The sequence below is a fragment of the Crocodylus siamensis genome, chromosome 9 (genome assembly GCF_052110815.1).
Source record: "Crocodylus siamensis isolate JL-2025a chromosome 9, ASM5211081v1, whole genome shotgun sequence".
NCBI lineage: Eukaryota > Metazoa > Chordata > Crocodylia > Crocodylidae > Crocodylus > Crocodylus siamensis.
The window spans coordinates 41,317,987-41,341,463 of record NC_143403.1 but is presented as its reverse complement, the minus strand read 5'-3'; the positions used below and the strand labels follow the sequence as shown (position 1 = coordinate 41,341,463).

Genomic DNA, 23,477 nt, shown 5'->3' with positions numbered 1-23,477 from the left:
ATAATAGGTTAAACACTTTTTCTTGTGATACTAGGTGTCCATTTGCGAAAGCAGCATTCCTACATTGAGCAGGGCAAAAAATGTCGCTACTGTGACGCTGTGTTCCATGAGCGATATGCTCTCATCCAGCATCAAAAGTCTCACAAGAATGAGAAACGTTTCAAGTGTGACCAGTGTGATTATGCATGCAGACAGGTAAGCCTAGGTGACTCCTGAAAAATCACAATGGCTGCATGAGCAGCTAACTTTGAACAGAGTGAATGGCGCAACAAACTATGAGCTAGGAATCGGGATGTTAGATGGGGAGCATGAGCAAGTGGGCTTAACTGCTGCTCCTTGTCGCGTTGAAATCTCGGGGACCTCTACCTCTTTCTTCCTCCCTCTCGCCTACCATATCTTCTTCGTGAAGTTAGTTCTCGGGAGCTTAGCTGATAGCTTGAGTGATGATTATACAGGTGAGATCAGTCTTCTGCAGGGCTCCACCACCCCCACACCCTGCCCTTTTCTTCTTGGGTGACAAGTCGTCTCTTCCTGCTGCTATCGAGTACAAGTCACCAGTTCTTGGATTCTCACCAACCCGGTTGGCTGTGGGCTTTGTGGGAGATCCTAGCCATGCCCTCTAGGCAAGGTTGCTCCTCCTCATATGTCTCTACCCTGCTTGCAGTAGTCTTCCTTCTCTCTGGGATCACTGGATCCAGGAGATATGGAGTCTTTGCTTTCCAGTCCCAGGATTCACATTCCAGTGCTGCTGGGTCTCAGGTGTGGACTTTTGGGCTGGATTAATCAAAATTCAGATGTACAGGGAATCAGGCTTTTCCCCTTGCTATACTTCTCTAACTTGGGATTACTACCTAAAAACACAAAGGAAATCCAGGATCCTACAAGGCTAGCTGCTGTCAGTGTCCTTTCCGCCCTCTTTCCTGAGAGCATAGTAGTTCTCTCTCTCTCTCGGGCCAATCAGCACGGGCCCGTGGGACATGTGCTCCTTGGGCCAGGTGTTGGCAAGCCAGCTCCTGTCGAGCAAGTTCCTTCCCCCGGAGCTCCCCCAGAGCACCACAGCAGCACAGCTCACTCCACCTCTGCTGGCGAAGATCTAAGCCTCCTAGCAGCTTCCCTTAGTTTGCTGGGTGACATAGTGCCCCCGGACCTGGCTGGCTTTTTTTTTCTTTCCTTTTACGGAGCTTGCGCCCAGCAGGTTGGGATAGTACTGCTCATCCAAGCTTCACCAGGTGCCTTTTCCCTATCCCCTGCTACAGGGAGCTACTAACTTTGGTAGCAAGTAGCATTTAATGCCAATGGATTGTAATCTGTTTAAGGTTAAGAGAAGATTCAGTGGCTCTTGATAGGCTGTAACCTCCAGAAAGAGGCACTATAAGCTATCTTCTTTAGAAGAAAAAAAAATATATGCTTGGTTCAGGACAAATAGAATGTAAAGAGGATGCCAGCATTGAGATAATGCTTCTAGACTAAAATGTTAGTGCTGTTCCTCAGTAAAAGAAACTGTGAACCTTTTATATTCATAAACATCAGCTTAGATCATTGTTGCTGTGCATCTTGTTTATTCTTCTGAATGTGTGTGTTCTTTAATACCAGGAGCGGCACATGATCATGCACAAACGTACCCATACTGGAGAAAAGCCTTATGCCTGTAGCCATTGTGATAAAACCTTCCGTCAGAAACAGCTCCTTGATATGCACTTCAAACGTTACCATGACCCCAACTTTGTCCCTGCTGCCTTTGTCTGTTCGAAGTGTGGTAAAACATTCACTCGCAGGGTAAGCAAGTAGAGCTTTTTTTTTTATTGACCTCCTATAGGGAGAGGAAGATGTTTCTGTAAAACAGTAAGTGGTAAGGCCATGTTTGAGAGAGACCTGGACATAGCTCATAATCAGCTTGAGTGAATTCTTTACAGCAGTAATGTTCTAAGCAAACTGAAGAAACATTAGGACAAAAGGCAAAATAAGACCCAGGAGTTCAGTTTGTTTTCTGCATGTTAAATAGATCTTCTTTATAAAGAGGAGTGAGTTTTGAGAAGTACTACTTGGGTTGTGAAAAAAGGCCTATTTACCCAGTTTTGATTTTAGTACTCTTCTTTTCTTTTCCCTCACTAGAACACCATGGCTAGACATTCTGATAACTGTTCTGGCCCAGATGGTGCAGAAGGAGAGAATGGAGGGGAGCCTAATAAGAAGGGTAAACGTGGAAGAAAAAGAAAGATGCGATCTAAGAAGGAAGATTCATCTGACAGTGGTAAGAGCTCTGCTTACTGAACAGATTAAATGTACCAAGAATCTTGTGGCTTATAATTAACTATATTCTTCCTACTGATTCTTCACTAATCAAGATCTGTCTTCATTGAAAGTTTATATTATAATTATTGTGTATGTGCTTCATTTCACCTGAAAATTTGGTATTAGGTGAATAACTTCTAATATTGCTGACTGAAGTTCTAAAATGATGTGTTCTGCACTGATCTTAGTAGGCCCTCACTATTATGGAATACTGGCATCTATGGCCAGTTGGTATAGTGGTTGGGGCAAAGGTGCATGTTGAGCCTTCTTTCTGGAGAACAGAGTTTTATTATTAATTTTAGGGGAATGGATGCATAGATACAATTTTTAATTTCCTTGTGCAGTAGTTGATTTCTCTGGCTGTCAGCGGGAGGGGTGATTCTTTACTGTGTATATGGGTAAGGAGTGATATTGCTCTGTATTTTTGTGAATTAACAGTTAAACTCATAGTAACCTCTGAGCTTGTGTGGCTCTTAATCCCTCTTTGTGGTAAATGATGTGAGGGTTTTTGGCTCTTGGAGCTGAGGTACAGTGATTTGGAAATATTCATTGCCTTTAAGTCATTTTAGAATTTCATTTTATGTATAGCACATGGAGGTCTTGGTGAAGACCAGTGTGTCCTGGTGCCCGGGCATAGAATTATTGAAACAAAACAAGCATGGAGTGAGGTTGTGGCTTGCAGAAGGTCACTTACCAAGTAGAACCTGTCTCCTGCTTTCCATACTAGCGACTCAATTTTGCTTGAGAATTTGCACAAGTTTATTTAGAAAATGTACTAAATCTTTGTTCCATAGAATCAGTGTAGCTCTATTTTATTTTCACAAGTTCCTTGAATATGACCAGTTCTCCATTTGAGTAATTGTTCACCTACTTTCTCACTGAGAGGAGAAGAGAAGGGTTGGCCCCTGAGTCTTGAACTAGAGGGTTTGCCTTGGCAATACTTGCAGAATGGGCTTCAACATAGCCTTGCTCCCAGGAGATGAAGAGATGGTGTGCATTTCCTACCTGTGCCCCCCTCAGTAACCTTCCTGAAATGCTGCAAGTGCCCCAGCAATCAGTGCCTGCACTATGTCACTAACCAAAGGCACCTTCCATCAGTGCCTCCTGCATATATTATAATACCTTCATCAGCCAAACCCACCCTTCAGAGCTTCCTAGGAAAAGACAGATTTCCAAGCATAAACAGTCTTCCAGTTTTCCAATCTTCCCCATTATAAGTCATCCAACATACAAAGCTTTTGGTGTGGTTGAGAGCTATGGTAATCCCATGTGACCCTTCTTTCAAACAGCCTGTCCTACCTTTGAGATTCAAGAGCAGAATAACCGCAGGTTATTAGGGCTTGGAAACGTTTCACCAGTGGCTACTCTGCCAGATTTGCTGTCATACCACCTCCAAATCCCCCATAAATGTCCCTTTTCAGGGACCCTTCTCACAAGAGTGCTGTACTGGCAAGTCCCTGTCCTGCCAATGACCAGCTGAATGTTGGCACCATCAGGGCTGCCTCAGTGCTGCCAACAATCAGCTGATTAGCAGTTGGCAAGGACTGCACTGGGCTCTAGCCCTAGTGCAGTCCCATACTGCTAGTGATCAGCTGATTGTCAGCGTCCGTACAAGCCCTGTTGTAGTCCCAGATTCAGTTGACAGTTGGCAGATTGTCTGCTGTTGGGAACTACTGGGGCCAGTTGGAGACCCTGGCATGGTCTGTTTTGCCTCCTGTTCATTTCAAGCCACAATGGAAACCAGGCACAAAATTATTACACAAAAAGGTGTAATAATTATGTGACTAGTTTTGTGTTTTGTTGTGCCATTTATGCCTGAACACGTGGTCAGGTTACACTTAGGATGAGATGTACTGGTTAATCATGTTTTAAGTGTAGTGTATGCCAAGGTTTTAAGGCATTAACTTAATTTATAAACTTTTTCAGGACCTAAAGGAGGTTTTGTAAGTTGTTATAAATAATCAAACTTACCACTGCACTCGGAATTTTTCCATAACTAGTGGACTCAAAATATTCCAATGTTTTTTCTTAATTGAATGAAATAGAGTTTTTAAATCAAGCTTTTGAAAGATAGTTTTTCAAAGGTAGATTTTACTGTTGAATTAAATGAGGTCCAAAGTATTTATTGTGCCACCAAAGAGCAAAGTCCCAGAATAATATGCTCTTCAACTTGTGTAGATGCAGGTATTTATCAAAAATTGTAATACACTAGTACACACTTTATTGGAAGAGTAGTTAATTTAATGCAGGGGTGCTCAACTTCTGAGGGGCTGGAGGCTTGTGTGCCACACTGGGTGCCCCCTGCGGCATGCCCTCATGTGCCCCATTTTTGTTGCAAAGAACTCAGACCACAGTGGGTCAGAATGTTTTTGACACTGGATTCCTATTTGAAATCTCTGGGTTTATCTTGTGAATTGCATAGATGGTTACACCCCATGGCATACCCTGAAAAAGACTGCAGCACTCTGGTTGGTAATCGCTGCTTTGGACTCAAAGCATAAGAAAGTTCTCAACCACAGTGCCTGGCAGGGGGAGGGGTGTCTAGAGGAGACTTCCCTAGGTCTCTCCCAGCCTTCCTTTTGCTAATGGAGTATGGTAACTAGTGAAGATTCCCATGGATAGCCATCTCTGAATTTGAATCAAGCCCTGCTCTTCCCTTCAGTTGGAAAAATGTTTCATGGTGACAATTGGTGCTACTGGACATGGGGTCAGACCTTTTTCCTGCTTTGCTAGGTGATGTTTCCAGCCTTCTAAGGTGAGACTTTCCCAGTATTAAGAATGCCTACCTTAAACTCCTCACCCCTAGTACTTTTGTTTGCCTTCTCTACCATCAATGTTTACTCTCCAAGGATGACTGTAGGGAAGTGATTCTTTCTCAGAATGAAGAAGAGTGTTGTTCTTTCTCTCCATAGGGAGACTTTGTTGATATTTTGCGTCTACATAAACTGAAAAACTTACTTCATTCATTTTCTTTTTTTTAAAAGAAGAAAATGCTGAACCAGATCTGGATGACAATGAAGAAGAGGAGGAGACAGCAGTAGAAATTGAGGCTGAACCAGAAGTGGAGCAAGTGGCCCCTGCACCACCTCCTGCTAAGAAACGAAGAGGAAGGCCACCAGGCAAAGCCAACCAACCAAAGCAGCCCCAGCGTAAGTTGCTGCCTGAGCTCCAAACTAGGCATCCAGGTTAATAAGCTTCTTGGATGTCTCCCTAATGAAGGGTTTTCACTCACTCTGATGGAGCTGATAACTTTTAACTCTGTGTTTGCTGTCTCTTACTCTTACTGAGACACCTTTGCCCACTTTCAGGGCACAGTGCAAGTCTTATGTGAGTTTCTTGAGAAACCTGTAAAGCTGACCTGTTTGAGACCAGCACCAAGAAAGGAGAGGAGGAAAGTTGCCTTTTCGTTGTGGGTTAACATACTTTAGATCAGGGCTGTTTAACTTCTGAATCTTCAGGGGCCACACATAGCACAGGCCACACTAGGTGAGCCAGGAGTTACCAAGCTGTTCAGACATCCCTACCCCTTGCTACTCTGTGCTGCTGTCTGGGCAACCCATCCCCTCTCTCACTGCTACACCAGGCACACTTGCACTTCTCTCCCCGCTTTCCATCACTGCTGCACTGTGTGGGCATGATGCCCCCCTCTCCTGTTGCTCTGCATGCCTGTGCAAGCACCTCTCCCACCACTGCACTGGACACCATCCCTCCCACTGGTGCCCCCTGGAGGCACTGATCCACCCTTGCAGCCCAGATTCACCCTCAGCTCCCTGGCTGTAGCACCAGGGACGGGGCAGCAGCCAGAAGGAGAGGGAGCCCAGATACCGTAGTTGCTGCTGCAGCTGAAGCAGTGAGGGTAGCACCAACCAGGTGAGAGGGGGTACAACTTGTAGGCTATATGTTGCCTGTGGGCCGCCAGTTTGACAGACCAGCTTTAAATCTGTATAAACTGCTTCCAGATGTCATGGGAAAATGCACGTTAAAAGCCTTATAATAATAATTCAGGTTATAAAGCAACATAAAATGGTCCAGATTATGTGCTCCACCGGCCCCATGAAGCTCAGCCCAGCAGCGGGAGGTGGAGAGAGAGTCAGTGGCAGGGCCTCTCGGAACGCAGCCCTGGCCAGTGGCTCTCTCCTGCCTCCCGCCACCAGGCCTGGGGCCAGTGGCAGCACCAGTTTTCCTGACGCGGGGTACAGACTGCGCCCGGTGCTGGTCCCAGGCAGCAGCGGCAGCCTTCTGTCATCCTGAGCACAGATCCGGGGGCCCTCACCCCCGGGAGGAATTCAGCACAGCCCTCCCAGGCATACAAGCCCTCATATCTGCAGGCAGGATAACAGGAGGCTGCTGCTGCCGGCAAGTGACACCAGTTTTGTTTTTAGCAGTCTGAGGTGCAGTTTCCCAGAAGCCCCTGCACCCATGTCCTTGCAAGTTGGCAGGCTCCATATCCTCAGAAGGGGCTACCATCCATGCAGTGTTCATCAGAATCAGGCACAAAATGACAAAGTTATAGGCATTTTCATGATTCCCCATTATAGCCTATGGGTGAAACATTGAAACACATCCAAACAACGAAACAGTTTTGACAAAATGGAACAGTGCTTCGAAACTAAACAAAATGACCAAATGAAACACTGTCCCTTTGAAACAGCGAAACAGAAGTTGAAATGAAAAAGTGCTGTTTCTCACAGCCCTACTGATCACCATATGACTACACAGAGACAGTCTCTTACCTTAACACTTTAAGAATAAAGAGCAGTAAAAATATTATATGGCATCCAGAGAAAAATTATAGTTAGAAACCCAAGTAGTAGGGTGAACTGCCTCACCTATTCAAGAAGTACTGCTACCTTACTGGTCTGCAGGGTACTGGAGGCCCCAGGTGGACTCTGGCAAGGTCTCCAGTTCCAGTGTCTAGGTGTTTACACTGTGGTCTCACTGCTGTATGAGTAGAGGTTTATAGTAGTGCATTCACATCAGTTAGATGGCAGTGTTGAGTTAACATACATCCAAACAATTACTACAGTCTTGGTTAAATAATGTATGCAGTGTCTTGGATGCTGTCTAGTAATGCAGATGCATATAGAGGCTGCTGCAAGGAAATAGGATAGAGCACAGTCATGATTTTTTGGAAGACTGGCAGACAGGTCAGATTTTTGGCTGCAGGAAGCAGTTGAACCAGTCTACACTGCAGATGGCATAGATCTCCATTGCTTCCCACCCACACCTTCAAAAGGCCGGCACGGAATGGATGAATATGCCCATGATTGAGATTTATTATAAAGTCATAGAGAAATAGGGAATTGGACCTCTATAGGTCATCTAGTCTAGCCCTTTGCCTTGGGCAGGATCATTCCTATCCAAATCATCCCATACAAATTCATTATCTAACCTATTAGCAAAACTACAGTCAATCCTGACACGCCCACAAGACTTAACACCCCATCTTGCCACATGTAAAGCAAGGGGACTGTAGCAGCCAATGTCCTGCTGCTGTGAAGGTTGTTTAAAATACTCCTGAGAGATCTAAGGAAAAATCCCCTGCTATGAAGAAAAGCAACACACTCCCCCACCCCTCGAGTCTGTACCAATCTGACCATGGGGTAAAATTCCTTGCTGGCTAAATATCTGACCCTGAGTAGAGGGCAAGACTCTCCAGCCAGAAACTTCTGGTTTTGCATCCCAGTAGATGCATTGTTCTCCTTGCCCTTGTCCTTTCTTGCAGTGAGTTTAGATGGTATGAAAACACTGCAGAGGCATTTTGGGCCCTGTTTTATGTGGTAAGGTGGATTTTCTAAAAAGATATATAACTTCAGATTCTGTAATAAATTGTTTTGTGGAGAATTAAACATTTCTAGCATCCGTGCAGCCTGCCTGTAGGATTGGTGAGATCTGTTTTGAACTCTTTTCTCTTTCCTTTTAGCTACAGCAATCATTCAGGTTGAAGACCAGAACACTGGTGCAATTGAAAACATTATAGTTGAAGTAAAGAAAGAACCTGATGCAGAAACAGTAGGAGAAGAGGAGGAAGCTCAGCCTGCTGTAGTGGAAGCTCCCAATGGAGACCTCACTCCCGAGATGATTCTCAGCATGATGGATCGGTGATGGAGGAAAGGCCATGCGTGCTGACTGAACTGGCCTGGGCTGTGTTTAAGCGGCTCAAATCTATTTTTCCTTTTACCTTTTCTTGGCTTTGGGAAATGCATCATTTTAGACCATTTTACCAAACATACTGGGAAATAAAACTTCAAAATGATGTTAGAATGTGATTTAACTAGAACTTGCTGTTTTATGTTAGCATTACTACAGGATCATGGAACATTAGGAAATATTTTGGAGTCCTTGAGGGGTTTCCTCAGATGCTTGGTTTTTGATCTGAACTGCATTGTAATGATGGTCCAAGGACAGTGTTTACATGCAACAAGTTTTAATAATACAAACGTGGAAAAGCGAAAGCCCAGACTAAAGTAATGTGGTAAACCACTCCGGACTTGTCCATCCAGTTCCCAGAGTCCTCCAGCCTCCTTCTCCCAGTAGTGTTTTTAACTGTAAATGCAGACTTGGGAAGGTTCTAGACTTTTAAAATGTTTTTGTTTTTGCTTTTCCCCACTGACTAGCTCCGGTTCTCCAAGTCGGCTGCACACGGTAGTTTTGGCATGCTCCAGCTGGTTTCTGTCCTTAATATGCTTTGCTTTCTGCAAAGCATTTCTGTAATGGTCAAGCTTGTAAATAACTTTTTTTTACATTTTAATCTTTTTTCCATTAATTAAGAGGTATGAAAAATGCAGTTTCAGTAAACCCCAGTATTTTAATTACTTCCAAATGAAGTGACAAGAAAATTGGTGGAGTGTAAATGTTGGAAAACCCATTGACAACAGATCATGAAAAGGAGAAAAGTACCCAGACTATTTGCTTGCTGAACAACAGAAACCCACACGTGAAACCAGGTTACAAAGCACGTGGAACTGGCATTTGAAACATGTATAATTCCCTTGTTTTCAGTTATACCTTCACGACTACATTTTCTTTGCTCTATTTTGTAGTTGTATTTTGTGTTTATGAATCCAATGTTAAGACAGAAGTGGTGATTTTTGTATTTGGGTCACTGCAGCCCTCAACCTGGGCCAGGAAATTTTACTAGGTCAGTAATTATAAAATTTTGGATCTCTAATGAAAAAAAAAAAGGAATAATGTGAAATACAAATGATGCCTGTATATGAACCGTCACATGTTTAAAATATGTAAGCTTTTTATAGAGCCTCAGTCTTGCTGATTTCAAACAAATTTTTCTTCTATGTATCGCTTTTAAAAGAGCTATCAGTTTAGCTATCAGACTCTAGGTTGATGCATTTTTGTACTTAGCTGTACTGTGTGATATTTTTCATTATTTTAGGAAGCCAACATGAGAAAAAAACTGTTATAAAATATGTAATGGGGTTTGAAAAGCTGAGAAGGAGAATATACTGCTGTACAGCTAATAAATAATAATGGATTAACATGCATGCTCACTGACTGCTTTCTTTGTACTGTGAAACCATTTCTCCTTAAACTCCCAAACTGTTCTGTGGCTGACTTAGGAAAGATCTTTTCTCCAACTGGAAGGGCCCTAAGCAAACTGCAAATCTGAAATTGTCACGGGTACCATGCACAAGAAAGCATTCTTATTTTAATCATGTATAATATGTTGGTGGGAATGTTGCTGCTAGAGAAAGTTGACAAACTACTTATGTTAGAGAGCAGTGCTGACAGTATCAGTTGCATCTGTTCATACAGACACTGATGATTTGGCTTGTAATCTATTTTCTCAGGTAGTACATTTAGAGATCTTTAGTTGGTGGCTAAAATATTTAGTTAAAGCCCAATCTGTTTCCCAAAAGGAATGCAAAAGTAAATTTGTATCTGCCTCCTACCCTGTGCTCTCCACTGTTTACATTTTCTGTGTTTTATTGTTAGCTCTGGGAACTTCTAAAAAGAGGATTAGGGAGTTCTAACTCTAGCTGTCTGGAAGGTACAAGCAGATTGCATGGTTAAGCAATTTTGTGCAACAGCTTTTACACGGATAGCTTTGCATAATTGTAATTGCTACATATGGAGGTCAGAAATCTTTCTACACAAACAGGTTTTTCAAAATCGTAAGTGGGAATTGTTTCATGCTAGATTTCAAATAGGAGTTAGGTGCCCAACACAGAGGTTGTGTCAAGGTGCTAGTTTATGGGGACGGATGTACCAGGAAATGGGCCTGTTTAGGGAACAGATGTGTCTCTGACTGCAGTGTCTTAGTTAAGGACCATCTTGCCCCTCTTTCACCTTCATTATCTTCCTGGATGCGCCCTCTCAGACAACATGATGCTTGTATTCTTTGGGAAGAACCGTGATTCTCCCACTCTGGGCCTGTGGCTGCAATACACTGTATTAGTCATGCTCACCCAGCAAGTTAGAATGGACTTGTCACGTGGTTCTTCACTTTGGGAATCTGACCAGTGGAAAAAAAAATATAATATTAATTTAGCATTACAGGCCCTTAGCTGCTTCTGCAATTTTCATTCATTCCTAGCTGTAGTGTGCCTTCACCCTGCAATCATTCACATGTAATTTATGTAGGTCTGACACCATGTCATCTAGCCATCTTTGTCTTGGTTGTCCAGGTAGCCTTCTCTGCTCCAGCACCCTGAGGAACACTTTCTTTCATGTTCTAATTGATTCCGTTCCTTCAGTGTGGACCAGCCACTGTAGTCATTGTGCTGATTTTTGTGTCTCGGGGTTGGGTCCCTGTACAGTTAATACGACTCATTATTGGTTCCTGTGTGCCATTCTAGTGTTATGGAATCATACTCTGTACCAAAGATTTTTCTGTAAAATCTTCCTTTCAAAATGATCTAGTAGTATCTTGTTGGCTTATGCGAGAACCAAAGGTTCATTGCCATAGATTATACATGGCCTGAATGTTTTTATAAACTTGAAGCGTAGTTTTCCTTGGGAAGAGCTTTGGTGACACAAGCTTCTGCAATGCAAAGTAGGCTCTGTTTCCTGCCTCCATTCTTCCTTTAACTATGTCTCTTAAACTACATCTTGTGTAATCTTTGTTGGATCAAACCATGGCATAAGAGAGGGTATTTTACCATATTTTCTCACATACAATACACATCCTATTTTTAGAATGCCCCAAGAAGGATTAAAAAAATTTTTTTACCAGGGTCAAGCATCAGGGCTGGGGGCTATATGCTGGGGCCCCATCTAGCATGTCAGCTCTGGGGCCAAGCAGCAGTGCCTGCCCAGCACATTGATGTTGTATCTGTATAGTGCACTGGAGCTCCATCCAGCATGCCAAGCTGAACATAACAGGTTTAGGAGTCTGTGCTAGGTCAGTATGCTGGGGCTGACTGCATACCAGCCCCACCTGCCATCTCATTCCAGCATGCTGTTGGAAAGGAAGTCTTGCCACAGGTCCAGGAATTTGGCTGATGGGGAAGGAAGAGAGAGTGTGACAACATTAATTGCTGTGACTTCCAGAACCACGGCAACGTTGCCACTGCTCTATGCCCCATCCCAACTCCTGGACCTGTGGAAAGCCCTTTTCCTAGCATATAATGCACGCCCCAGTTTTCCCCAGCTGTTTTTTTGGAGGGGGGAAGTGCAAGGGGTTTTTTAATTAAAATACAGTAAAACACACCTGTACAAACCTTTCCCTTCAGTGTGATGTCCCTTCTATGCTGATGTCCTAGTCTTATTGTTCAAAGATTTTTGTTGGGGTTTTTATCCTGAACCGTAACCTAAATATGCTTTACTTCTGTTTAGCCCAGTGTTGGGAATATTTTGGTGCAGAGTGCCAAAACCCCCACAACCTCTATGTGTAACATGGTGTGCCAGGGGCAGATGGTGGGGGAGCCGCAAAGGGGCCTGGTCCTTGTTGTGTCAGCACAGCCTAGGGCCCCTCCCCCACCATCTACCTGGAGGTGTGCGTGCCCCCACTGGCCAGCAAGGAGCTGGGCTGGGGCTCCGTGGACTGCAGTGGAGTTGCTTGCAGCCTCCTTGTTGCCTCTCGTGAGCAGCCTGGGCTTCATGGTCAGTGGCATGGGCCTGCCCAGAACCCAGACTGGCTCTGGCAAGCAGGCAAGAGGCTACAAGTGGATGTACTGGGATGGCTTGCTGCTGGCATCGGGTGCACCAATGCCTCAGGCAGATGGCAGGGGAGCTGCAAGGAGCCCAGATCTTTGTGGCAGCACAGCTTCATCTCATCCTACTTCATCCACCCCAGGACATGCGTACATCCACCACCATTAGCAAGCTGGGCCAGGCCTCTGCCTACCCCAGTACAGCTGCTTTCAGCCTCCTGGCTGCCTGCCACAGCTGGCCCAGACTCAAGGCAAGCCCAGGCTGCTCGCAGGAGGCAGCAGGGAGGCTGTACGCAACTCCACCGGAGTCTGCAGAGTCCTGGCCCAGCTTGTTGCTGGCAGCGGGTGCAAGCATACCTTTGGGCGGACAGTAGGGCTGGGACTGGGGCTGCACTGCCAAAACAAGGATTGTGCCCCTTGTGGTTCCTGCCACTTGCCCTAAGGCATGTGTGCCAAACAAAATGCTTCTACGTGTCATGCTCTGGCACGTGTGCCAGGGCTTGCTAGACCCTGGTTAAAATCCTTTGTCTCTGTCTTGCCCTGTGGCAAGGAGGAATAGTTGTTCTTACTCTTCTTTATGGTAGCCTTTCAAATATTTGAGAACTGCTATCATGTCCTTCCTTAATCTATTTTTTTGTTGCAGAAGTAGTTCTTTAAGCATTTCCTCCTGCAGCTTGCATTCCAACCCTTTTACCAACTCTGTTTCTTGGCTTTAGATCTTCTCCAGTTTCCTACATCCTTAAAATGTATGTTGATGTTTGCCATCTGAGGCCCAACCAGTACTGTGTCGAGTGGCATTAACGTTTCCTGTCTTACATATAGTATTTCCCTTAATGCTGCCTAAAATTGCACTTGCTTCTTCTGATTCAGTATTGCATTACTGACTTAAGTTTGCAATCCATTCTAACACTAGGACCTCCTCAGGAGTGCCAGTGCCTAACCATGTATTCCACATTCTTTGTTTGCATTTTGTTTCGTCTTTTGTGTAGCTCCTTACATTGGTCTTTTGTTGAATTTTATTTTATTGTCTAGTGCCAAGGGCTGTTTGTACATTATTTCAGTTTAATTATCCTTAGATTTCATATTTCATAGACATTAGGGATGGAAGGGACCTCAAAAGATCATCAAGTCCAGCCCCCTTGCCCAGGGGCAGGAAGTCAGCGGGGGTCAAAGGATCCCAGCAAGATAAGCATCCAAATGCTTCTTAAAGGAGTCCAGAGTAAGTGCCTGTACCACCTCTGGTGGCAGTCTATTCCAGGCCTTGGGGGCTTGGACGGTAAAGAAGTTTTTCCTTATGTCCAGCCTGGAACGGTCTTGGAGGAGTTTGTGACTGTTGGTCCTTGTCATCCCTTGAGGTGTTCTGGTAAACAGGTGTTCCCCCTGATCCTAATGCACACCCCTTATATATTCATAGGCTGCTACCATGTCACCCCTGAGCCTGCGCTTTTCCAGGCTGAAGAGCCCCGTGGCTCTCAGCCTCTCTTCATAAGGCCTATTCTCCTGCCCTCTGATCATGTGTGTGGCTCTTCTATGGACTCTCTCAAGCTTCTCCACATCCTTCTTGAATTGTGGAGCCCAGAATTGGATGCGGTACTCCAGCTGCAGTCTCACCACAGTGGAGTACAGCAGGAAGGATGACATCCTGAGATTTACTTGAGAAGCATCTATGAAAGCAAGCCAGAGTTTGGTTTGCTTTACCAGCTGTGACATCACATTGATGACTCATATTCATCCTGTGGTCAGTCGTGACCCCTAAGTCCCTTTTGGCCTTGGTGCTAGTGAGCGCAGCACTGCTGAGCCTATAAGCATGCTGTGGATTTTTTTTCCCCCAAGGTGGAGTACCTTACATTTGTTAGTATTGAAAGTCATCAGGTTTGTATCTGCCTACTTCTTTAGCCTATCCAAGTCAGCCTGGATTACCAACATATCCTCCGGTGTGGACACTGTACCCCAACATTTGGTGTCATCGGCAAACTTGGCCAGTCCACTTCTGACACCAGTATACATGTTGTTGATAAAGATGTTGAACAGGTCCAAGTACGGAGCCTTGGGGGATACCACTGGTTACGGAACGCCGTGATAATTCACTTCCGTCGACAACCGCTCTCTGAGTTCAGCCTCAGAGCCATCAGACTGGGATGTAGCCAAGACCACAGTTAGCCAATTTTTCCAAGAGGAGATCGTGGGACACCAAATCAATGGCTTTTTTGGAGTCCAGATATATGACATCAATCTCTTCACCCTTGTCCAGGTGATACGTCAAGGTAGAAGGAAATCAAATCAGTCTGATGAGATTCGGTTTTTAAAAACACTGCTTCAGTTTAGGGCGAAGTAAACCCCCATGGCCTGTACACAAGGGTTGGGCCCAATCCTTGCCTGCCTCTCTGGCAGCAGAGTGGGGGAAGGGCAAAGCACCAGTCCCCTGGACAGCTCAGGCAGGCAGGCAGGCGGGCAGGCTTGGGGGGATGACCAGGCTTGTCATTTTGTTGTTGTTTGGTTGGGTTTTTTTCCTTCAGTGGAGCCTGCCTGCCCAGGCTGCTGCTAGGCTGCCTGCACAGGGCCCAGTGCTTCCCTCTGTGGCTATAAGGTAGCAAACTAAATACCTCAGACATGTTGTATTTTACTGCATCCCAGTCATTTAATGTGCAATATGCCACTGATAGTGTAAACAGCCACGCCATTTAAGTGCATTACACTGTAAATAGCCGCACCATTAAAGTGGTGCAAAAGGGCATTTAAGCCACTTTAAAAGCCAATTTTGTGTTGTGTACAAAGGCCCCAGATCTCCAATTAATCAAGATTCTTATTATTTTCTGTAAAGTATTTGGCAAGCATCTGTTCTTTTACAGGTTGGCTGATCTCCTATGCAGGGATTTAAACTAGGTTTGTCAGGGGATGGGGATGCTGAAGACAGGGTGAACCTAGGATCAATGAACCATGAACCACACACTGGAACAGTCCACGTAAGTACCGAAGGGCCCATTAGGCATCAGGACAAGAGGGTACCAAAAGCACCCATTGGGCGGCTTAGGTGTCTCTATACTAATGCTAGGAACATGGGGAACAAGCAGGAGGAACTCACACTCCTGCTTGCAAACAAAGACTTTGACTTGGTTGGGTTAACAGAAACCTGGTGGGACCCTACCTGTGCTTGGGAAGTAGGCTTTGAGGGCTATAGACTGTACAGTCGTGATAGAGTGAGGAAAAATGGGGAGGGGGAAGGGGGCAGCATTGCTCTCTATCAGGGCTGTGCAAAATTTCACCAGCTGTTTCATTTTGACACTGTTTTGACTTGGTTCGAGCTCGAAAGAGCGAAATCAAAATGAAACAAAGGGCTTCGAAACTAAACGAGGGCAGTCAAAACATTTCAAAAGTTTTGAAATGTTTAGAGTTTTGAAGCTGAAGCTGGGCTTGCTTGCAGGGAAACAGAAGGGGAAAGGGGGGGCGGGGAAGAACTGCTCTGATATTGATTGTGTAGCTGGCCAGTGACCGCGATCCTTTACTGAGGTCCCTTCCAATCTCAGTGCTCTGGGGAAGGGATGGAACAACAGTATAAAAAGCAGCATGGTTTGAACTGGGCTGCTTTCTGCTTTGGGGTCAGTTACTGAGATGTCTTCCAGAAGCTCAGCAGCGTTTGACAACAAAGGCTAACATTTATTTCCTACTTGCTAGCCTAGCAAGATTCAGCAATACCTTGGCTTTCTTTCTATACCCTTTTATTTTAGTATTACATTCATTGATTGATTCCTTTCAAAAATACTCTTTCTGTTTAGTTTATTTTCATTTCAAATCTGTGCTTTCTCCCACAGTGTGCATTCCATTCACTGTGCAGGAAAGCATAGCATAATTATATTGCATATTATAATATAGAATCTATATAGGAAAACACATACATACATTTATATATTTTTATTTTATTTATTACATAAATACATACATACATCGCATAAATACACATACATACAATTACCTTATCTACATATATTACATAAATCTGATAGATAACACTACAGAAGAAGAAACAGATTTTCCAGCACACCAAGGCAAAGACAAGACACTATGAAACACACCATGAAGCGTGGTGGAAAGGCAACTGGCAATGCTTCATGGAGGGGCAGAAGAGGGGGTAGGGGGAGAGCTGTAAGTTCCTCCCCACCTCAAACTGAGAGGCAGTCTCTTTGTCACAACAAGCAGGTGTAAGGCTTCCACTAATGCAGGCAGCAAGGAGAGGGGAGCACTGCCAGTGCCACTGCCTGTGTGTGAGTCTGCATCCCCTTCAAGAGCACCAGCCATAATGCTGCCCCCCCACTACCACTATGACAATAAGCACCAGCACAATGATCTCCTCCATACCCTTATCACTTCCTGTGCTGAGCCTTCTAGTGCCAAAGGAAGAGCTGGAGCTGGAGCTGGAGCTGAGTGCCCTAGCAAGGGAAATTCTGGGGAAGAAGGTGGAATCATCTGAGTTTGTGCTCCACACCCCTCAAGTTTCCCCTAGAGCCAGGTCTCCTTCCCCAGAAGGCACTTCAGAGGAAGCTGAGGTAGAGGGCGCAGAGGCAAGCATTAGGGCTGTGTGAAGCTTTGGGTGGTGATTCTATTCAGGGGAGATTCAGCCCAATTTGGTGGCCAAATCTTTGAATCTTAATTGAATCAGGGGACCATTTCAAAGGTCCAAATCAAATCAAAGCTCTCCGAATCTTTGGAATCTTTGGAAAAGATTCGGAGAGCTTTGATGATTCGGGCAGTCCCCAGTGACTGCAGCAGGGAACTGCAGCTGATAAGTAGTAGGGGCGAGGGAAGGGGGTGCTGAGGGAAGGGACCACTCGGGGAGAGGACCATGGGGGGACCCCTGCCAGCCCCACCAATGCCTCAGTTCCCCCTGACCCACGCCCACTCCCCCAGCCCCACCATGGCTGCCTCTCCCCTGCCCGCCCCTTTTCCCAGTACTTTAAAGAAAAGCTCAGGTGCTCACTGGGTGCTGCCAGGGAGGGAGGTGATCCCTGTTGCCCCCCATTGCCCCACGCTGCATGGGAGGCTCTGCCACAAGCTCCCTGAATCCCCCACCTTCTGCCCCAGTCCCCCCACAGGCCAGCTCTGTCCCTTTAAGAAAAAAAAAACAAAGGAGAAAAGCCCCAGGACTCAGGGCTCCTGGTGCAGCCTTGGGGCTTCGGGGACTTGTGCAGAGCCCCCACCAGGTATAAAGCAGTGGGTGGGGGGCAGCAGGGATCACCTCCCACTGCCAGGAGCAGTGAGTTGGGGGGGCTTATTTTTATTTTTTTCTTAAAGGGCCGGAGCTGGCCCATGTGGGGCACCCATGGAAGGGCTGGGGGAGGAAGGGGGGAGATTGGAGGGCTCATGCAGAGTCCCCCATGCAGCATGGGGTAGTGGGGGGCAGCAGGGATTGCCACCCGCCCAGCAGCACCCGCTGAGTCAGAACGTTTTTTGGGTTTTTTTGTTTTGTTTTTTTTTACAAGTGCCAGGAGCTGGGGCAGCCATTGCTGGGCTAGGAGAGGGGCAAGGGATTGGCCTGGCCTGGCTGATTCAGAGATTTGGTTGCTGCTGAATCCCCAAATCAGATTTAGCCAAATCAAATCAGGACAGTGATTCAAATCACTGAATCAAATCACTGTCCCCCAAATCAGCTGAATCTGAATTTGCAGCAAATGCTAGATGCTTCGCAGAGGCCTAGCAAGCAGCTCAGCTGAGTCAGCTCCTCCTATTGCTGTGCCTCTGCCTGCTGAGGAGGGGAAAATTGCAGCATCCACACATGCACCTGCACCCCAGAAGCGAGTGGGTAATGTAGTCTGGGATCATTTTGAGCTGGTAGATGATTCCACATATGCTATCTGCCTGCACTGTCAAGCCAAAACCAGGTGGTGCAAGATAACAAAACATTAGCACCACGGGGATGCTGATGCACCTCCACAGGCTCCCCCCCACCCTTGCCCTTGCTTCTCAGCTTGGAGTGGGAGCATACCCAAAGGGAAGTCCCCCTCTCGCTCCAAAGCCCCTGTCCCCCACAAAGCAGAGGCAGGGCACCCTGGAACAGTGGGGGAAAGGCAGATGTGGGGGGTGCATTGCAAGGCAAGCAAGATCACCCAGAGCACTGGGGAGATGCTTGCTGTGGATGGCCAGCCCATCTCCTTGGTTAAACAGTCAGGGTTCAGACAGGTCATGGAGCTCATGGCCCCAACATACCAAGTGCCCATACATACCACCTTCATCAGGACAGTGGTGCCCTCCATGTGTGAGGCATGCAGGGAGTACTTGAGGAAGGAGCTGCACAAGGCAGGTCTACAGTTGGCCTTACACTTCACCTCAAACATCTGGAGCAGCCAGATGATCATGCATTCCTCTCCCTCATAGGTGTGACCAGTCAGGCCATCAGTGGGTTCTCCTTCAAGCCAAGGTGATGGATGAGTCCCACACAGCAACAGAGATCATGGGGTCCATGAATCACTTGGTGCAAGGTTGGCTTACTGGGCAGGGCGAGCTCACCTGTGAGTTCACAGTCATGGACAACGAGGCCAATTTGGTCAAGGCTGTCCGTAATGCCAACTTTGTTGGCATCCACTGTGTGGCACACAAGTTCCACCTCATTGCCAGGGATGGGGACAGGGCTGCCAGTGACAGTGTCAGCACCACCAGCAAGCTCATTTTGAAATGCAGGAAGGTGGCAGGCTACTTCCACTGGAGCAGTGAGGGGGACAAGATGCTGTGGGACAAACAAGCAGAGCTGAACATCCCGCACCACAAAATCATGCAGCATGTGGAGACTCAGAGGAACACCACATACCTGATGCTGAAGCGGCTGGTGGAGCAACAGAAGGCCATCCATGAAATGGCTTTGCTTGGGGAGATTGGGATCAGCAACCCCCTTATCAGAGCTGAGTGAGATACCTTCTCCCAGATCTTGGTGGTCTTCAATCCCTTCCTCTAGGCCACCAAGACCCTCAGCTCTGGCTATGCTCTCCTTAGCCAGGTGATCCCTGTAGTGAGGGGGTTTCGGAGCCAAAGGGAGAACTTCCAGAGGATCAGTGTTTCTGGCTGGGGCAAGTTGCTGTCACCAGATGTGCAGGTACTGGTGAGGCAGCTGGAGGAGGGCATCAGGAAATGGCTTGATCCCTTGCGGTCCAGTATGGTCCACATGCTGGCTGCCATGTGTGACCCGCGGGTGAAGGGCAGCATATGCAGCAGCCAAAGCCTATATCAGTGGATGGAGGTGCTGGTGAAGAGTCAAGGAGGCAGAAAGGCAGAGGCAGGGGGATGTGGAAGAGGGCAATTCACTGTCCCATGCCAGCATGCCATCCATTAGCCAGTCTCCTCCTTCACCACAGGTGCTGCCAGTGTGGGCCAAGGGCATGTCTTCCATGGTGGGGTCCAGAGGTACCAGACCCCACCATCAGGCAAGTAGCGCTCAGCCCTTGGTGGCTGCCTATCTTGCCGAGGATGTGCCGAGGATGTGGAGTCACTGCTGTGTGACCCCTTGGCCTACTGGTCAAGCCACAGCCAGATCTGGCCACAGTTGCCTGGGAACACCTGTCCTGTCCACTAACCAGTGTTCCAAGTGAGAGGGCGTTCAGCATTGCTAGGGATGTTGTGACAGCCCACCGCACCTCCTTAGATCCTGCTTTGGTGGAATAGCTGGTGTTCCTGAAGTTGAACCTCCCACTGCTGGGGTTCCCCAAGCTCCAGGTGCAGATGGAGTGAATGCCGCTGTCCTCATTCCATCTGCACCTATTTCTTGTTTTCATTTTTTAAAAAACATTTAATGCCCCGCTCTCAGAACTGGAGGGGGCACTCACTGCATGGAAGAACAACAGGGAAGAACATGTCCCTGCTAAGCTCCATGGCAGGATGAACTTGGAGGTACAGTAGACTCCCAACTTACACAAATATTGTGTTCCGGGGGAATTTCACATAAGTCGAATTTGTGTAAGTCAGGACTACTTTCCCCATAGGAAATAATAGAATAGTGAGGGGTTGCATACCCCAGACATACCTTAGTCATAGATAGGTTTTTGCCCCTTTTCTCGGTGGAATTGCCTTTAAGAGGCATGTCTAGCATCTCACCTCTGCATCTTGAGATGCCGCTACCACAATGGTGGCACAGCTCTGCTTGATTATACCTGCAAATCTTGTGAGGCATTCGCATATATACACAAATGTCACAAGCGTTCATGTATATACACAAATGACGCGAACCTCAAGGGGCATTTTCCAGTCTGGACCCTAATAAAAAAAATTGTGAAAACGGCTGACACGCGTATGTTGGAATCACATAAATCGGGGGTCTATAGTATGGGCTGGGGCTATGGGGAAGGCAGAAGCCCCAGCTCCTAGGCATGACCACTAAAACTGCACTCTGCCCAGGGTCGGAAGCCGTGCAGTCCCAGGAAATTCCAAGACCAAGGATCTCCTTGGTGAAAGGTGGGAAAGAGGCACCATACCCTCCAGCTACCACATGCATGCACAGTCCTGGCTGGGGAAAGCCCAGGCCCATCATGTCTTTGACAGGCCTGAGGCTTGTTGGTTGCAGTGGAGTTGAGGCTCCAGGTGAGATCAGCTAGCCTGCTTGGGATGCCAGCTTTTGGGTTAAAAAACCTATCGTCAGGCTGAGGAAGCACCTGAAGTTGGTATGTGTGTGCTGTTTCTGGATGGAAGGAATAGTAAACAAGCCAGAGAATGGCATGCAATGCAGGCAAGAAAGCCAGTCAGTTAAAATGGAAATGGAGGCGTCAGGGGGTGAGGGACAGGCTGGGGTGGGAGGGGAAGGGGAATGTAGCAACGCAGGTAAAAGTGGAGAGGTATTTATTTTAATGAATGTCCTATCATTTCATAGATTTCATAGATATTTGGGCTGGAAGGGACCCCAAAGGATCATCAAGTCCAGCCCCCTGCCCCAGGGGCAGGACGTCAGGAAGGATCATAGGATCCCAGCAAAATAAACATCCAAATGTGTCTTGAAGGCGTTCAAAGTGGGTGCTTAAACCACCTCTGGTGGCAGTCTATTCCAAACTTTGGGGGCTCGAACAGTAAGGAAGTTCTTCCTTATGTCCAGCCTGAATCGGTCATGGCGGAGTTTGTGACCATTCAATTGTGTCTTCCCTTGGGGTGCTCTGGTGAGCAGATGTTTCCCGAGATCCTGGTGAGCACCCCGATAAACTTATAGGTGGCCACCAGATCACCCGTGAGCCTGTACTTTTCCAGGCTGAAGAGTCCCATGGCTCTCAGCCTGTCGTCATAAGGTCTGTTTTCCTAACCTCTAATAATGCGCATGGCTCTCCTCTGCACTCTCTCAAGCTTCTCCACATCGTTTTTGAATTGTGGGGCCCAAAACTGGATGCAGTACTCCAGCTGTGGCCTCAACAAGGCCAAGTAAAACGGGAGAATGCTGTCCCAGGATGACTGCCATTGGAGGATGTTCAAGCACCCACTTTGAATGCCTTCAAGGCACATTTGGATGCTTATCTTCTGGGATCCTATGATCCCTGCTGACTTCCTGCCCATGCAGGGGGCTGGACTCAATGATCCTCCGGGGTCCCTTCCAGCCCTAATGTCTATGATAAGAAATCTATGATATGAAACCTGGAATTCTCGAGGCAGCTCTCAGAGGTGGTACGCTCAAGGGCCAAGGTTGTCAGTCATGGGTGACCTAAACTACCCTGACATCTGCTGGGAGGAGCAATCAGCTAGATTTGCCCATTCACATAAATTTCTCATCAGCACACAGGACATTCACCTAACGCAAGAGATAAATGGCTCCACTAGGGGAAATGCCCTACTGGACTTAGTGCTTGCTACACGAGATGACCTGGTGGGAGATCTGCAGATACAGAGTAACCTAGGGGATAGCGACCACCAATTGTTAGAATTCACTATCCAGTGAAAAGCTGGAAAGATAACTTGTAGGGCAGAAGTGCTAGACTTCAGAAAGGAGATTAGTAAGCGAGTCACTGAAGGGCAAGACAATTGGTGAGATGGGAGTCCAGGAAGGGTGGGTGTTCCTCAAGGGAATGATCCTTCAGGCACAAAAGGGGGACCATCCCAGTGCACATAAAGGGAGGCAAAAGGGCCAAGAAACCCTCTTGGCTGAACAGGGAAATCCAAGAAAGCCTAAGGAGGAAAAGAGAGGCAAGCACACTGTGAAGTAGGGGGTAGCCACCAAAGAGGAGTATATGTGCTTGGCTTGCACTTGCAGGGAGGCAGTTATGTAATGGCCAGAACCAAAGACATTAATAAGCAATAACTATGTGCTTCTTGGAGGCATTTGGAACTTTTGTCTAATATGAAGCTTGTATTTTTGTAACCCGCAAATGTAACTTGTAACTGTTTGTGGAACTGACTAGGCCTCAAAGACATAGCTATAGCTGTGAAATTAGCTGACCTAATAGTTCTCTCTTGCTCAGAATTTAGCCTTGATGATGATAAAAACTGGATTCAACTGTCCAGCTTATCTAGTACATTTCAAAAAGGACATCGCAAAAAAGCATAGTCAGAGAGCTTTGAAGGGGCTGGATTTAGGCAGGGTAATGTTAATTTTAAACCTGAAGATGTTGTGTTGCAATTTGCTTATTGGATAAACCCAAGCTTGGGCAGTAACTTATTATAATAATTTCTAACACCTTTTAACTCCATAGGATAACAGCTATAAAGCAATATTATGAATGGCTATATAACTAAAAATTAGCATAATTAGCATATAAAAGAACACACACATCATAGTAACTCTCAGGAAGGACGGAACAGAAGGGGCATTGCTGTCCCAGACCCCACGGATATCTCTTACTCCCTGTGAGAGTGAGACCAGATCCTGACTGAGGGGCTTCCACCGGTATCCTTCGAGCAGCCCAATTCAGAGACATCTGACTTTGCTGATTCAACTTGCCGTGCATCTTCTAACCGAGGGACTATTGATAAATTACTAACCAAGTGGGAACTCTTAGTTAATTTCTTCATCTGTTTTATTATCACTGTCAATTTTAGTCTGTATTGTTATGTTGTCTGCTTATTAACTTAACCTTTTTATTAACTATTATATATGCAAACTATATCTTGTCATAAGTAAAATTC

At 46.4% G+C, this 23,477-nt stretch overlaps 1 protein-coding gene across 3 annotated transcripts in view; it reads left to right on the top strand.

Moving 5' to 3' along the window:
• CTCF (CCCTC-binding factor) overlaps window positions 1-9,788 on the top strand; it is a 52,007-nt gene extending 42,219 nt beyond the window's left edge. For 2 of the 3 annotated variants that reach the window (XM_090063526.1, XM_090063524.1), the window contains 5 exons: window positions 35-195; window positions 1,594-1,776; window positions 2,113-2,251; window positions 5,277-5,441; window positions 8,216-9,788. In XM_090063526.1, the coding sequence (XP_089919652.1) occupies window positions 35-195; window positions 1,594-1,776; window positions 2,113-2,251; window positions 5,277-5,441; window positions 8,216-8,397 (830 nt within the window). In that variant the 3' untranslated portion in view covers window positions 8,398-9,788. The remainder of the gene's footprint in view (window positions 1-34; window positions 196-1,593; window positions 1,777-2,112; window positions 2,252-5,276; window positions 5,442-8,215) is intronic. The other variant, XM_090063525.1, reaches the window with a different exon arrangement.
• Window positions 9,789-23,477: the final 13,689 nt, after the last annotated feature.